The sequence below is a fragment of the Bos javanicus genome, chromosome 22 (genome assembly GCF_032452875.1).
Source record: "Bos javanicus breed banteng chromosome 22, ARS-OSU_banteng_1.0, whole genome shotgun sequence".
NCBI classification, from domain to species: domain Eukaryota; kingdom Metazoa; phylum Chordata; class Mammalia; order Artiodactyla; family Bovidae; genus Bos; species Bos javanicus.
The window spans coordinates 17,625,726-17,640,257 of record NC_083889.1 but is presented as its reverse complement, the minus strand read 5'-3'; the positions used below and the strand labels follow the sequence as shown (position 1 = coordinate 17,640,257).

At 38.1% G+C, this 14,532-nt stretch overlaps 1 protein-coding gene across 6 annotated transcripts in view; it reads right to left on the bottom strand.

The window, feature by feature from the left end:
• Positions 1-14,532, bottom strand: part of RAD18 (RAD18 E3 ubiquitin protein ligase) — a 110,842-nt gene that overhangs the window by 55,577 nt on the left and 40,733 nt on the right. For all 6 annotated transcript variants that reach the window (XR_009732456.1, XM_061396341.1, XM_061396339.1 and 3 more), the window contains 2 exons: positions 14,367-14,443; positions 13,024-13,084 (listed from right to left, as the gene is read on the bottom strand). Coding sequence is in view for 5 of the 6 variants with exons in the window: in XM_061396341.1 (XP_061252325.1) it covers positions 13,024-13,084; positions 14,367-14,443 (138 nt within the window). In the remaining variant the exon portion in view is untranslated. The remainder of the gene's footprint in view (positions 1-13,023; positions 13,085-14,366; positions 14,444-14,532) is intronic.

The following is a 14,532-nucleotide window of genomic DNA, read 5'->3' as shown; positions in this document are numbered from 1 at the left end:
AACAAAATCATTTCATGCTTTGCTTTCAAATTTTATCAGGGCAAATTATCAGGAGAAGAGAATGAGAACACAGCCAAAGAAAGACTGAGTAAAAATATCTCCAAAAGATGTAACTGGTAAAGGACTTATTCAAAATATATAAAGAACTTTTAAAACTCAGTAAGAAAATGAACAACCCAATTAAAAAATAGGCAGAAGATCTGAGCAAAAAAGATTTACCAAAGAAGATATGTAGATGACAAGTAAGCATAGGAAAAGATGCTCCACATCATGTCATTAGAGAATTGCACATTAGAACAATGAGATACCACTATACACCTAACAGAAAGGCAAAAATCCAAACACTAACACCACCATATGCAGTGGGAATGCAAAATGGCACAGACACTTCCAAAGGTAACTTGGCAGTTTCTTAAAAAACTAAAGGTACCTTATGACCCAGCAATCACATTCTTTAGTATTTACCCAAATGAACTGAAAACTTATGTCCACACAAAAACTCACACATGAACATTTAATTATAGTTTTTCTCATAATTGCCAAAAGAGGCAACCAAGATATTCTTCAGTAAGGGAACTGGTCATTGAACTTTGGTACATCCAGAAAATAGATTATTCAGCTCCTAAAAACAATGAGCTATAAAGCCATGAAAAAACTTAGAGGAAGCTTAAATGCATTACTAAGGAAAAGACTATATACTGTATGAATCCAACTGTATGACATTTGGGAAAAGATAAAACTATGAAGATAGGAATAAGATAAGTGGTTGCCAGGGGTTAGGGATAAAGATGAGGCGCACATAGCATTTTTAGTGCAACGAAACTATTCCTGTGTGCCACAACAGTAGAAGTATAGCACTGGATGTTTGTCAAAACCCACAGAATATATAATACCAAGAATGAACTCTAGATAAACTGTGGATTCTGAGTGATAACAAGGTGTCAATGTAGGTTCATCAGTTATAAGAAATGTACCACTCTGGTGGGGGGTGTTTAGAGTAGGAGAGCCTGTGCGTGTGTCAGATCAGGAGAAACATAGGAACTATCAATATTTTCCACTCAACTTTGCTGTGAACCTAAAACTGGCCTAAAAAAGTCTGAAAAAAATTTTGTTATTAAGGAAAATTAAAGCAGCAAGTAGCCTAGAGCAGGGATCAGCAAATAATAGTCCAAGGGTCAAATGCAACCCATGGCCAATTTTTGTATGGTCCTCAAGCTAAGACTGGTACTCATATTTTAGAAAGGATTATAAACAAACAAGAACATTTGACAGAGACCATATGTAGCCTGCAAAGCCTAAACTATGTACTATCTGGCCTTAAGGTAGTTAAGCTTTACTAACAAAGCAGTAACATCTTTCTGAGGCTTCTGCCTAAAGCCTTACACACTAAGAAGTTTTTTCAAGTGTGCCTGGTGGCTGTTGAAATTCAAGCTGTTTCCTGTCCTGTGTGAACTCCAGAATTCTTCTGGAACTAACCTTTCCAAGTTTTTCTCTGGTCTTGGGAAGTTTCCTCTCATTCAAGGCTAGAAGGCTAGGTAGCCAAACACTTGCCCAGATCTTTCTATAGATCTTTAGAGCTCTGTTCTCTCTGTGGGTCCCTCCTGTCTGAGACTCTGTCCTGTCACCATGGCCTCCACAACTTTGATTTCTGTTGTACCTATTCAGTGATACAACAAGATTATTTTGGGCTCCCCCCACCCAGGGCCATAAAACCGCCTGCCAGGTGCTGGAGCTGTAGAGCTCATCATTTTATTTGTTCTCTTTCTCTCAGGGATAACAGTCCTGTGCTACCTTTTTTCCAATATCTGAAAATCCATTGGTTTATATATTTCATCTGGTTTTCAAGCTTCTAAGGGGGGAAAGTAAGTATAGTCTGTTATTCCATCTGGGCTAGGAGTAGAAATCTCCATTTACTTTGATTTTTGTGTATTGGGAAAGTTTTTTTTTTTTCCTTACCAAAATATGGTATGATTTTTTTTTAATATAAATTTATTTATTTTAATTGGAGGTTAATTACTTTACAATATTGTATTGGTTTTGCCATACATCAACATGAATCCACCACAGGTATACACGTGTTCCCCATCGTGAACCCCCCTCCCACCTCCCTCCCCGTATCTTCCCTCTGGGTTGTCCCAGTGCAACAGCCCTAAGCAACCAGTATCATGCATCGAACTAAAAATTTTATTTGACTATAGTTGCTTTACAATGTGTTAGGTTCTGCTGTACAGAAAAGTGAATCAGCTACTGTTGCTAAGTTGTGTCTGACTCTTTGTGACCCAATGAACTGCAGCATGCCAAGCTTCTCTATCCATCACTGTCCCCCTGAGTTAGTTCAAACTCAAGTCCATTCAGTCAGTGATGACATCCAACCATCTCATCCTCTGTCATCCCCTTCTCCTCCTGCTCTCAATCTTTCCCAGCATCAGGGTCTTTTCCAATGAGTCAGCTCCTTGCACCAGGTGCCCAAAGTACTGGAGCTTCAGCTTCAGCATCAGTCCTTACAATGAATATTCAGGGTTGATTTCCTTTAGGATTGCCTGGTTTGATCTCCTTGCAGTCCAGGGGACTCTCAAGAGTCTTCTCCAACATCATAGTTCAAAAGTGTCAATTCTCTGGCGCTCAGCTTTCTTCACAGTCCAACTCTCACATCCACACAAGATTACTGGAAAAATCATAGTCCTTACTATAAAGACCTTTGTGTGCAAAGCGATGGTTCTGCTTTTTAATATGCTGTCAACGTTTGTTATCATGAGAAACTCTGGAATGGATGAAGCACAAGCTGGAATCAAGACTGCCGGGAGAAGTACCAATAACCTCAGATATGTAGATGACAGCACCCTTATGGCAGAAAGTAAAGAAGAACTAAAGAGCCTCTTGATGAAAGTGAAAGAGGAGAGTGAAAAAGTTGGCTTAAAGCTCAACATTCAGAAAACTAAGATCATGGCATCTGGTCCCATCACTTCATGGCAAATAGATGGGGAAACAGTGGAAACAGTGGCTGACTTTATTTTGGAGGGCTCAGAAATCACTGCAGATGGTGACTGCAGCCATGAAATTAAAAGATGCTTGCTCCTTAGAAGGAAAGTTATGACCAACCAAGACAGCATATTGAAAAGCAGAGACATTACTTTGCTGACAAAGGTCCATCTAGTCAAAGCTATGGTTTTTCCAGGAGTCACATAGGGATGTGAGAGTTGGACTACAAAGAAAGCTGAGCACAGAAGAATTGATGCTTTTGACCTATGGTGTTGGAGAAGACTCGAGTCTCTTGGACTGCAAGGAGATGCAACCAATCCATCCTAAAGGAAATTGGTCCTGAATATGCATTGGAAGGACTGATGCTGAAGCTGAAACTCCAATACTTTGGCCACCTGATGTGAAGAGCTGACTCACTTGAAAAGACCCTGATGCTGCGAAAATTTGAAGGCAGGGGTAGAAGGGGACAACAGAGAATGAGAGAGTTGGATGGCATCACTGACTCAATAGACATGAGTTTGAGTAAACTCCGGGAGTTGGCAATAATTGTTCCATGTTTAGTCCTAACTGTTGCTTCTTGATCTGTATATAGATTTCTCAGGAGGCAGGTAAGGTGGTCTGGTATTCCCATCTCTTTAAGAACTTTCCAGTTTGTTGTGATCCACACAGTCAATCCACACATTGTCAATGTGTCAATCCATACACTGAATCACCTGAAAATATACATATACTCTCTCTTTTTTGGACTTTCTTCCCATTTAGGTCACCACAGGTCATTAAGTAGATTTCCCTGTGGTATACAGCAGGTTCTCAATGGTTGCCTATGTAATACATAGTGTCAATATGCATATATGTCAATCCCAATCTCTCAATTCTCCCCACCCCCCTATCCCTCTTGGTATCCACATATTCAGTCTTTACAGCCATGTCTCTATTTCTGCTTTGCAAATAAGATCACCTATTATCATTTTTCTAGATTCAACACAGATGTGTTAATATATGATTAAAATACATTACTTATGATTGACATTAACATATAGTGAACTTATTGTTGTTTATAAGTGAGTTAAAATATTTTTGAAATCTCCTGGTTTTAATTTTTCTTAGACCCATGTGTTATTTGGAATTGTATTATTTAGTTTCCAAATTATCTGGTGACTTTACAGAGGGCTTTGTTGCTGATTTCTAATTTATTTCATCTTGTGGTAAAGGACAGACTCTTTGTACTGAACGAATTCACAAGGTGAACCTTCTGCACATCCCCAGGGCTCGCTCTCTCTGTGCTACTTTCTCCTCTCCACACTCTGTCTTGCAAACTTTAGCTCCTTCAGCTTCCCTGGTCTTTCTTTCTCCTTAACTCAAGAGCCCACCAGGCTCTGCCTGGGAACCCCTGCTTTCAGCCTAGGAACTGTTACAGTGCTCGTCTCACTTTTTCATCTCTCAGAGATTCCTGTCCTTTGTTATCGTTGTTTCTAACATCTTGAAAACTATTTCATGTGTTTTGCCCATTTACCAGTGGTTGTTTTTTGGGGAGGGTGGAGAGGGGTATATACCAATTATTCTGTCCTGGCCAGAAGGAGAACTCCCCTAAACTCTAATCTGTAATATGATACACACTGACAACTATAACCCACACAAACAAAAGTTCTTTGGTGTGCTAGACAAATTTTAAGAGTGCACAAAGGCTTAGAGAACTGAGAGAACTGTTGCTCTAAACTTTGCAATGTCCCAGGGCTTAGTTTTAGGCTTTGTTCCCCACAGCACTCTCCTCCCAGGTAATTTAAGTATACAATTTTAAATCACTCATCTGTTTAGTTAGGTAGATTCATCCATTCATACCTAATTCTCTTTTCCACTTGAATATCCACTAGAAAGCCAAATGTAACATAGCAAAATAGGAATTCTGATCCCTTTCCCTATCCACAATCCTTGCCCTGGTCTCCATCTCAGTAAATGGCATCATCATTTCTCCAGCTGCTTGAACCAAAAACATAGGGGTCATTCCTGATTCCTCTTTTAGTCATAGGGGTATGTTCAATTCATCAGCAAATACTACTGGCTCTACTTCAAAAGTTTACCTTGAATTGTTGATTTTAGTTCTATGACCACTCTAGAAATGCCACATCTCTGGCCTAATTTACTAAAACAGCCTCACTTCCTACAGGTCTCTCACCTACTTAAAGGAATCTTCCTGGACCAGCAGCTTCATCACTTTCTACCCCTACCTGAAGTCACTTCATAGCACATAACATGAATCTGACACATCTTACTCACTTGTTTACTGTCTGACTATTCCCAATATAATGTAAGCTCCGCTTAAGCTGAGACATTATCTGCTTTTTGAATGTTATATTCCTAGTATCTAGAATATTGTCTGGGATACAATAACTGGTAACCAATAAATAGTACTTGAGTGAAGATCCATCAGATTGGTTTTCTTACTATTTCTTGCCACCTTACAATTTATTCTCTATTCAGTAGCCATCATCTTTTTAAATGTAGATAAAATCATATTACTTGTCTTTCTAAACTCTCCAATGACTTCCCACTGCAGTAAGAATAAAACCCAAAATATACTCCTAAAAGGTCTTATGGGTCTGGCCCACCTCCCTACACACCACTCATCCCCTCCCCTTCACTCCATTCATACTCACCTACACCGTGTCTGCTTCAGGGCCTCTGTCTTTGATGTCCTCTCTGCCTGGACTACTATTCCTCCAGCTCTGTGAACCATTACTTTTATTTTAAGGTAACAATTCACCTTTTAATTTTAATTGTTACCTCATTTCAAAGGTCAACTCCTTAAGAAAAGCCTTTTCCTGATGACATTATCTAATGTCTCTATAATTTCTATCAAATTACTCCATTTTATTTTTTTATAGCTTGCCACTAAAGGAGACGTGGGTTGGATCCCTGGGTTGGGAAGATCTCCTAGAGTAGGAAAAGGCAATCCACTCCAGTATTCTTGCCTGGAAACTCCGTGGACAGACGAGCTCAGTGGGCAATACTCCAAGAGGTTGCAGAGTCAGACATGACTAAGCGTGCACACATATACACATCAAACATCAACTCTTTAAGGAAAGCCTTTTCCTGATGATATTATCTAATGGCCTCATCAGTTCAGTTCAGTCACTCAGTCGTGTCCAACTCTTTGCGACCCCATGAATTGCAGCATGCCAGGCCTCCCTATCCATCACCAACTCTCGGAGTTCACCCAAACTCATGTCTTCATAATTCCTATCAAATTACTGTGTTATTTTCTTTATAGCATCTGCCATCTAAAATTGTGGTATTTGCTGATTTATTGTTTTTAATGTCTGCTATTAGAATATGACAAATATCAAATATGACAATATGCTATTATCTCTATGACAAGTGGTTCTTGTCGCTGCTCTATACTCAGTATATAGAACAGCAGCTGACACATGGCAGATGCTCAATAAACATTTAGTGAATTAATGAACAACCTAATAAAAAAATAAAGGAAGAAATAAAGCTAACATGTCTTGCCTACTTAAGATTAAGCTGGTACTCTCAGAAAAAGTTTCAGGAGATAATCCCAGAGTGTTCATTAGAAGTTAGTTTTTCTTTTCTTGGCAAAGTATAAAACTATCTATTACCAAGGTAAAGACCATGAAGATTCCCAAAATATGTCTGTCATGGCAGTTAGGCAATTAGAGTAATTCTCTGTCAGGCTAAGATTCCACCTCTTAGCAATTCAGTCTTAACTAAGAAGACTTATCAAAAGCATTTGCAAACTGAAATCCATAGGTAATTTAATAAACTCATTTCATTCAACCCCACATCAAATATACTTTCTACAAATCTGGAACTAAGGCTCAAAATGATTTCACTATTTCTCTCCTCTTCTAAAAGAGGAAGTCATGAATACAAATCTATCCCAAAGAGTGCTAAAGAAAATAAGATACAGCATCACAAAACCACCAAAGTTACTCAGTCATAAAATTAAGCTTTTTAAAAGCACTATAACCTGAAACTAAAGCTTAGTCCCTCAAAAAGAAGTTCCCAACTCAGATACAAAGCATGGCACAGGCAAAGGGCTTCAAGCTGAGCATCTGGTGAGTGTGGGTTTAATTTCCAGTCCTGCTTTTTACTAATAGTTATGTGGGCAATTTATCTAAGCCAAACAATAAATCAAGAGTAAAAGTAATATTTCCGATTATGTACAGATGCAATACCCGCTTTCCCAGAGAGTCTCCTGGAAAATGTATCCCACTAAAACAAGAAAAAAGAAGAGGTGGATTTGGATCCTGAAAATAAGTCAGCTGCCATAGGAGGGAGGCTAGGATACCCAGAAGACTGGTGACAGGGAGCCCCCCAGAGCAGCCATGAAGGAGGCCCAGAGAGAGCAGCCACAGTGGACTGCAAAAGAGCTGGGGCTGCTTCAGGCAAGAGGCTCCTGAGAGAAAAGTGAGTTGATGAACTATCTATGAGGTTCACTGTAAAGTGACTCACATTTCTGATGGAAAGTTTAGAGATAAATTAATACCATATAAATAGAAAACTAAGCACATGAAATGATTAATTATAGGAAAAACAGAACGTTTTCCTGAAAGGAATTACAAGTATAAGGACGGAAAGAATAATTTTCCCTTTAATGCTCTCAGTTCTTAGCTGGGGTGTTATAACAAAAGACAGATTTATATAAGAAAAACAAAACAGATGCTTATTAACATATATACCTCATGTGTTTACAGAAGACACCCAGAGAAAAACTCTTAAGCCACTCAGAGGTGATTTACAACACTGGCTTAAATATCATCTTCAGCTAGATTAATAAAAAAAAAAAAAGAAAGGTGTGGGGGAGGCCAGTTATGGGGAGATGGCCAGGAAAAACACAGTAACCAAGAGTGAAATCTGTTATGCTGATTTAAGTCCAAGCCTTCTCCAGCAACAGGAAACTAACCTACTTCTAGGTTAGGGATAGAGAGGGGAGGAGGGACAGACGCCTTTGAGCTGTGCTGTGCTTAGTCACTTTAGTTGTGTCCGACTCTGTGCAACCCCATGGATTCTAAGTCCCCCCAGGCTCCTCCATCCATGGGGATTCTCCAGGCAAGAATACTGGCGTGGGTTGCCATGCTCTCCTCTAGGCGATCTTCCCAACCCTGGGATCAAACTCAGGTCTCCCGCACTGCAGGTGGATTTTTCACCATCTGAGCCAAATGGAGGGGAGACAGAGAGCTTTTCTTTCTGTTGCTTCTCAAATGCCTTCTCCTCAAAGAAATATGCCACGGTGACATATTCTTGGGAAGTGGCATATTCTGCTACCCTTCATAACCACCATATGTATGCTAGCTGGTTCAAACTGTATACCAAGCTTATTAAAAAATTAGGACAATATTCAGAGATTGAGAGGAAGGCGAAGAATCACGATTTAAAATGGAGCTAAGTTTTCATTTTTCAAATTAGGACTTTAATCAGTTGTTAACATGGAAAACTGAAAAATTCTCCAAGAAATAGTAGAAAGAATAATCTTTTATAAAAATGAAGGTAATTATTATAACAAAAGCCCAAAGGCTTGACAGTTGTTAGTTCAAGGAAATGGAAATGGAGACAGGTTGGTGGTGGAGGAGGCAGATTTTTTTATATAAGCCTTATAGAAATGTGATCTAAAAAAAGTATATTAAAACATTAACAAAAATGTTTTAAAAAAAGAAGAGCTATCAATGGCATATTTAGATCCTGATACTAAATGAAACTGTGACTAAAACTATAATGATAATAAGCACTTGAGCTTTAGGAAGTGCCCCCAAAGGCTTTTTTTTTTTTTTTTTTAATTATCATTAAAGTATAAACTGTGGGAAATTCTCAAAGCGATGGGAATACCAGACCACCTGACCTGCCTCTTGAGAAACCTATATGCAGATCAGGAAGCAACAGTTAGAACTGGACATGGAACAACAGACTGGTTCCAAATAGGAAAAGGAGTACGTCAAGGCTGTATATTGTCACCCTGCTTATTTAACTTATATGCAGAGTACACCATGAGAAATGCTGGACTGGAAGAAGCACAAGCTGGAATCAAGATTGCCGGCAGAAATATCAATAACCTCAGACATGCAGCTGACACCACCCTTACGGCAGAAAGTGAAGAGGAACTCAAAAGCCTCTTGATGAAAGTGAAAGTGGAGAGTGCAAAAGTTGGCTTAAAGCTCAACATTCAGAAAACGAAGATCATGGCATCTGGTCCCATCACTTCATGGCAAATAGATGGGGAAACAGTGGAAACAGTGTCAGACTTTATTTTTGGGGGCTCCGAAATTACTGCAGATGGTGACTGCAGCCATGAAATTAAAAGACGCTTACTCCTTGGAAGGAAAGTTATGACCAACCTAGATAGCATATTGAAAAGCAGAGACATTACTTTGCCAACAAAGGTCCATCTAGTCAAGGCTATGGTTTTTCCAGTGGTCATGTATGGATGTGAGAGTTGGACTATGAAGAAAGCTGAGCGCCAAAGAATTGATGCTTTTGAAATGTGGTGTTGGAGAAGACTCTTGAGAGTCCCTTGGACTGCAAGGAGATCCAACCAGTCCATCCTAGAGGAGATCAGTCCTGGGTGTTCTTTGGAAGGAATGATGCTAAAGCTGAAACTCCAATACTCTGGCCACCTCATGTGAAGAGTTGACTCAATGGAAAAGACCTTGATGCTGGGAGGGATTGGGGGCAGGAGGAGAAGGGGACGACAGAGGATGAGATGGCTGGATGGCATCACCAACTCAATGGACATGAGTTTGAATGAACTCCGGGAGTTGGTGATGAACAGGGAGGCCTGGCGTGCTGCCATTCATGGGGTCACAAAGAGTCGGACATGACTGAGCGACTGAACTGACACAGGCACAGCTACCTGACTGACAAAACAGTGATGTGCTCACATCTGGTACCTGTGCACTTCCTCCTTCCTCCCCACAGGTCACAGCTGGACCTGCCCCTTCAAAGCTTAAACAGTGAAAAAAGAAAACAGTTATCTTAGCACAACTAAGACATACCATTTATGGGATACTCAATCAGCAAATATTAACTCTCCACCATTGGCTGGGCACTTTAAATGTAAATTTAAATTGGAAACCAACCAAACAACCAAAGAATAAACAGCTACCTAACTGACAAAACAGTAATGTGCTTGCACTGGGAAAGATGCATACAAACATCATTAAGGAAAATGAAGTGACAAAGTTGGGAAGCTGGTAATAATGAATAAAATAAAAACTATTTTTGGCACAAATTTGCAAGCTACAGAGTACTGAAATTCTTTACAGAAACATTGTCACTGAGTGGCCTGAGGACAGGATGGTAAGTCAGGAATATTTCCATTTGAATCCCATTTTCTTCTCACAGAGATGCTTTGACAGCAACTAATTAATATTTGCAAAATGCTTAGTGATGAGCTCCAAGTATAATGTGAGTCACAAATTAAAGAGCAGGCACATTTGACAAAATTCAGTGCCCATTTATGATTAAAACTCTTCAAAAAATGAACATAGAAGGAACCTACTGCAACACAGTAAAGGCCATATATGATAAGCCTGCAGCAAACATTTATTCTCAATGGTGAGAAACTGAAAGCATTCCCCCTAAGACTAGGAAGAAGACAAGGGTGTTCGCTTTCACCACTATTACTCAACATAGTTCTGGAAGTCCTAGCTACAGCAATTAGAGAAGAAAAAGAAATAAAAGGAATCCAGATAGGAAAAGAAGTAAAGCTCTTACATTTTACAGATGACATGATAAAGGACATAGAAAACCCTAAAGATAGTATCTGAAAATTACTAGAGCTAATCAGTGAATTTAGCAAAGTTGCAGGATACAAAATCAATACACAGAAATCACTTGCATTTCTATGAACAATGAAAAATCAGAAAGAGAAATTAAGGCATAAATCCCATTCACCATTGCAACAAAAAAAATTAAATATCTAAGAATAAACTCACCTAAGGAGACAAAAGAACTGTACAGAAAATTATAAGACACTAATGAAAGAAATCAAAGAGGACATAAACAGATGGAGAGATATTCCATGTTCCTGGGTAGGAAGAATCAATATTGTGAAAATGATTATACTACCAAACCCCATCTACAGATTAAATGTGATATCCCTATCAAATTACCAATGGCATTTTTCACAGAACTAGAACAAAAAAATTCACAATTCATATGGAAACACAAAAGACCCAGAATAGCCAAAGCAGTCTTGAGAAAGAAGAATGGAGCTGGAGGAATCAACCTTCCTGACTTCAGATTATACTACAAAGCTACAGTCATCAAGACAGTATGGTACAGGCACAAAAACAGAAATAGAGACCAGTGGAACAAGATAGAAAACCCAGAAATAAACCCATGCACCTATGAGTACCCTATTTTTGATGAAGGAAGCAAGAATGTACAGTGGGGCTAAGGCAGTCTCTTCAATAAATGGTGCTGGGAAAACTGGACAGCTACATGTAAAAGAATGAAATTAGAATACTTTCTAACACCATACACAAAGATAAACTCAAAATGGATTAAATACCTAAATGCAAGACCAGAAACTATAAAACTCTTAGAGGAAAACATAGGTAGAACACTTGATGACATAAATCAAAGCAAGATCCTCTATGACCCACCTCCTAGATTAATGGAAATAAAACAAAAGTAAACAAGTGAGACCTGATTAAACTTAAATGCTTTTGCACAGCAAAGGAAACTATAAGCAAGGTGAAAAGGTAAACCTCAGAATGGGAGAAAATAATGGCAAATGAAACAACTGACAAAGGATTAATTTCCAAAATATACAAGCAGCTCATACAACTGAATACCAGGAAAACAAACAACCCAATCAAAAAGTGAGAAAAAAACCTAAACAGACATCTCTCCAAAGAAGACATATAGATGGCTAATAAACACATGAAAAGATGCTCAACACTGCTCATTATTAGAGCAATGCAAATCAAAATCACAATGAGATATCACCTCACACTGGTCAGAATGGCCATCATCAAAAAGTCTGCAAGCAATAAATGCTGCAGAGGGTGTGGAGAAAAGGGAATGCTCTTGCACTGTTGGTGGGAATGTAAATTGATATAGCCACTATGGAAGATGGTATGGAGATTCCTTTAAAAACTAGGAATAAAACCACCATATGACCCAGCAATCCCACTCCTAGGCATATATCCTGAGGAAACCAGGGTTGAAAAAGACACATGTACCCCATTGTTCACTGCAGCACTATTTACAATAGCTAGAACATGGAAGCAACCTAGATGTCCATCGACAGATGAATGGATAAAGAAGTTGTGGTACATATACACAATGGAATATTACTCAGCCATAAAAAGGAACACATTTGAGTCAGTTCTGATGAGGTGAATGAACCTAGAACCTATAACACAGAGTGAACTGAGTCAGAAAGAGAAAAATAAATATCACATTCTAACACACATATACAGAATCTAGAAAAATGACTCTGAAGAATTTATTTACAGGGCAGCAGTGGAGAAACAGACATAGAGAATAGACTTATGGACAAGGGGAGAGGGGACGAGAGGGTGAGACGTATGGAAAGAGTAACATGGAAACTTACATTACCATATGTAAAATAGCCAACGGGAATCTGCTGTATGGCTCAGGAAACTCACAAAGGGGCTTGGTACCAACCTAGAGGGGTGGGATGCGGAGGGAGACAGGAGGGAGGTTCCAAAGGGAGGGGATATATATACATACATATACCTATGGCTGATTCATGTTGAGGTTTGACAGAAAACAACAAAATTCTGTAAAGCAATTATCCTTCAATAAAAATATAAATTAAAAAAACAAAACAAAACTTGTAACTCATCAAAAAAAGAAAAGAGCAGGTACACGCTTGCAAAAAAAAAAGTCACTGTCTGAGTAAACATTCAACCAAAATTCAGTCTCTTAAGTAAAATTAACAGGAGGGGGTTTGCACTGAACATTAATATACAAAACATATTTTTAAAAAATTACTTAAGATGAAAAACCGCAAGCCAAGTCTTTTGCAAATAAAGAAAGTGTAGTATAACTTACGATATTTACTGTGAATTTCATCTATTTCCTTTTCTGTTTGGTTCTTTGTAAAAACCATTACCTAAAAAAATGAAATATTCTTAATTAAAAATTTTTTTAAATGACAAAAAAGAAATTAGTACAATAAACTTAAAAATCTCTAATGTGGATGTTTAAAATTGAGGAAAATAATCTCTCATCCCTGTTTTATATAGACCAAGAAGATTAACTCCTATTTACTTCTTTTAATACTGCAATTAATATATGTTTTACTTACATCAGTAGAAAATGCAACACTGATTCTACTAGAATATATAAAGCATTAACACAAAAGTCAATTAAATTTCCTATGTTCAATATTTAATTTTTCACATTTATTAGTACAACAGGTTACACAAGACTGAAGAGACATTTAGTAGGTCATTAATAAGGCAGATCTCCCTGTTTGTCTCCTATCTTTTCCCAATCTAACTCTCAAGTCTACCACAAAGGTAATATGTAGAGAACATGCAATACAAAACTTCATATGTTAAATTTCTAGTTCATTTTTTAAAATATTAAACTTCAAAGATCAAAAACGTACTGACACAATTCATTATAGTCTCCAACTTATAGTTAGCACACGGGTAATAATGAAATAAACAAAAATCTCATTTTTTTCCTATCTGATTATAAACTTACTTGCCTAAAGTTGTTGCTTTCCTTACAAACACGCTACCGATGGCCTAGAAAATGTCTACATGGGAGAGCCCAAAACACTTCCTCCAGTGTAAAGGACACAATGACTATTTTCTTCTTTGATACCCTTTCCTCAAGTTTTGGACCATCAAGCTAGAGGAAGGCAATAGTGAAGGAATTTAGGTCTCTGATTCCCTCAACAAGCTCAACAGATGCTCAATCCTCATCAACTCTTACAATTACTTAACTTCTCAACCAGTATAATCATAGAATTGCAGAATGCCAGCGCTAAAAGCGGACCTCAGAGATCATGCAGTTCAACCCATGAGTCTTACAGATGAAGATCCTAAGGGTCACACAGGTTAAATGGTAAACAGTTTAAATGCAACTGTCAGAGACAGGGTCAATACCAAGGTTACCTGATGTACAGGCACATGACTTTCCCAAAAAACTATAATTCACTAATAAACTCTACTTTGGATTGATTTTGTGCCAGAAGACTGCTAAATACAATAGAATTTTGTACTAAAAATGAGCTGCAAGTAAATCATAATACATTAAATGGATAAGTATTTTAGTACATTTCCCACTGAACAGATTCAATACCAGTTTGCTTTAATTTCTAGGGTATTCAACGTTTCTTTCCTTCATTTCTACCAAGATACTTAAAAAGATCATCAACATACACTTTCATTGAGTTTACTAGCTTCAAAACGCATCCGAGTCTTCTCCATATTTTCAATTTCTTGAACTATTTCAGCAGCTGTTAAAACAAGGACATACAGCCAATATTAATTACATGACATTGCTCAATGTACTCTAGTTATATGACTATTAACACTGAAGCTAGAT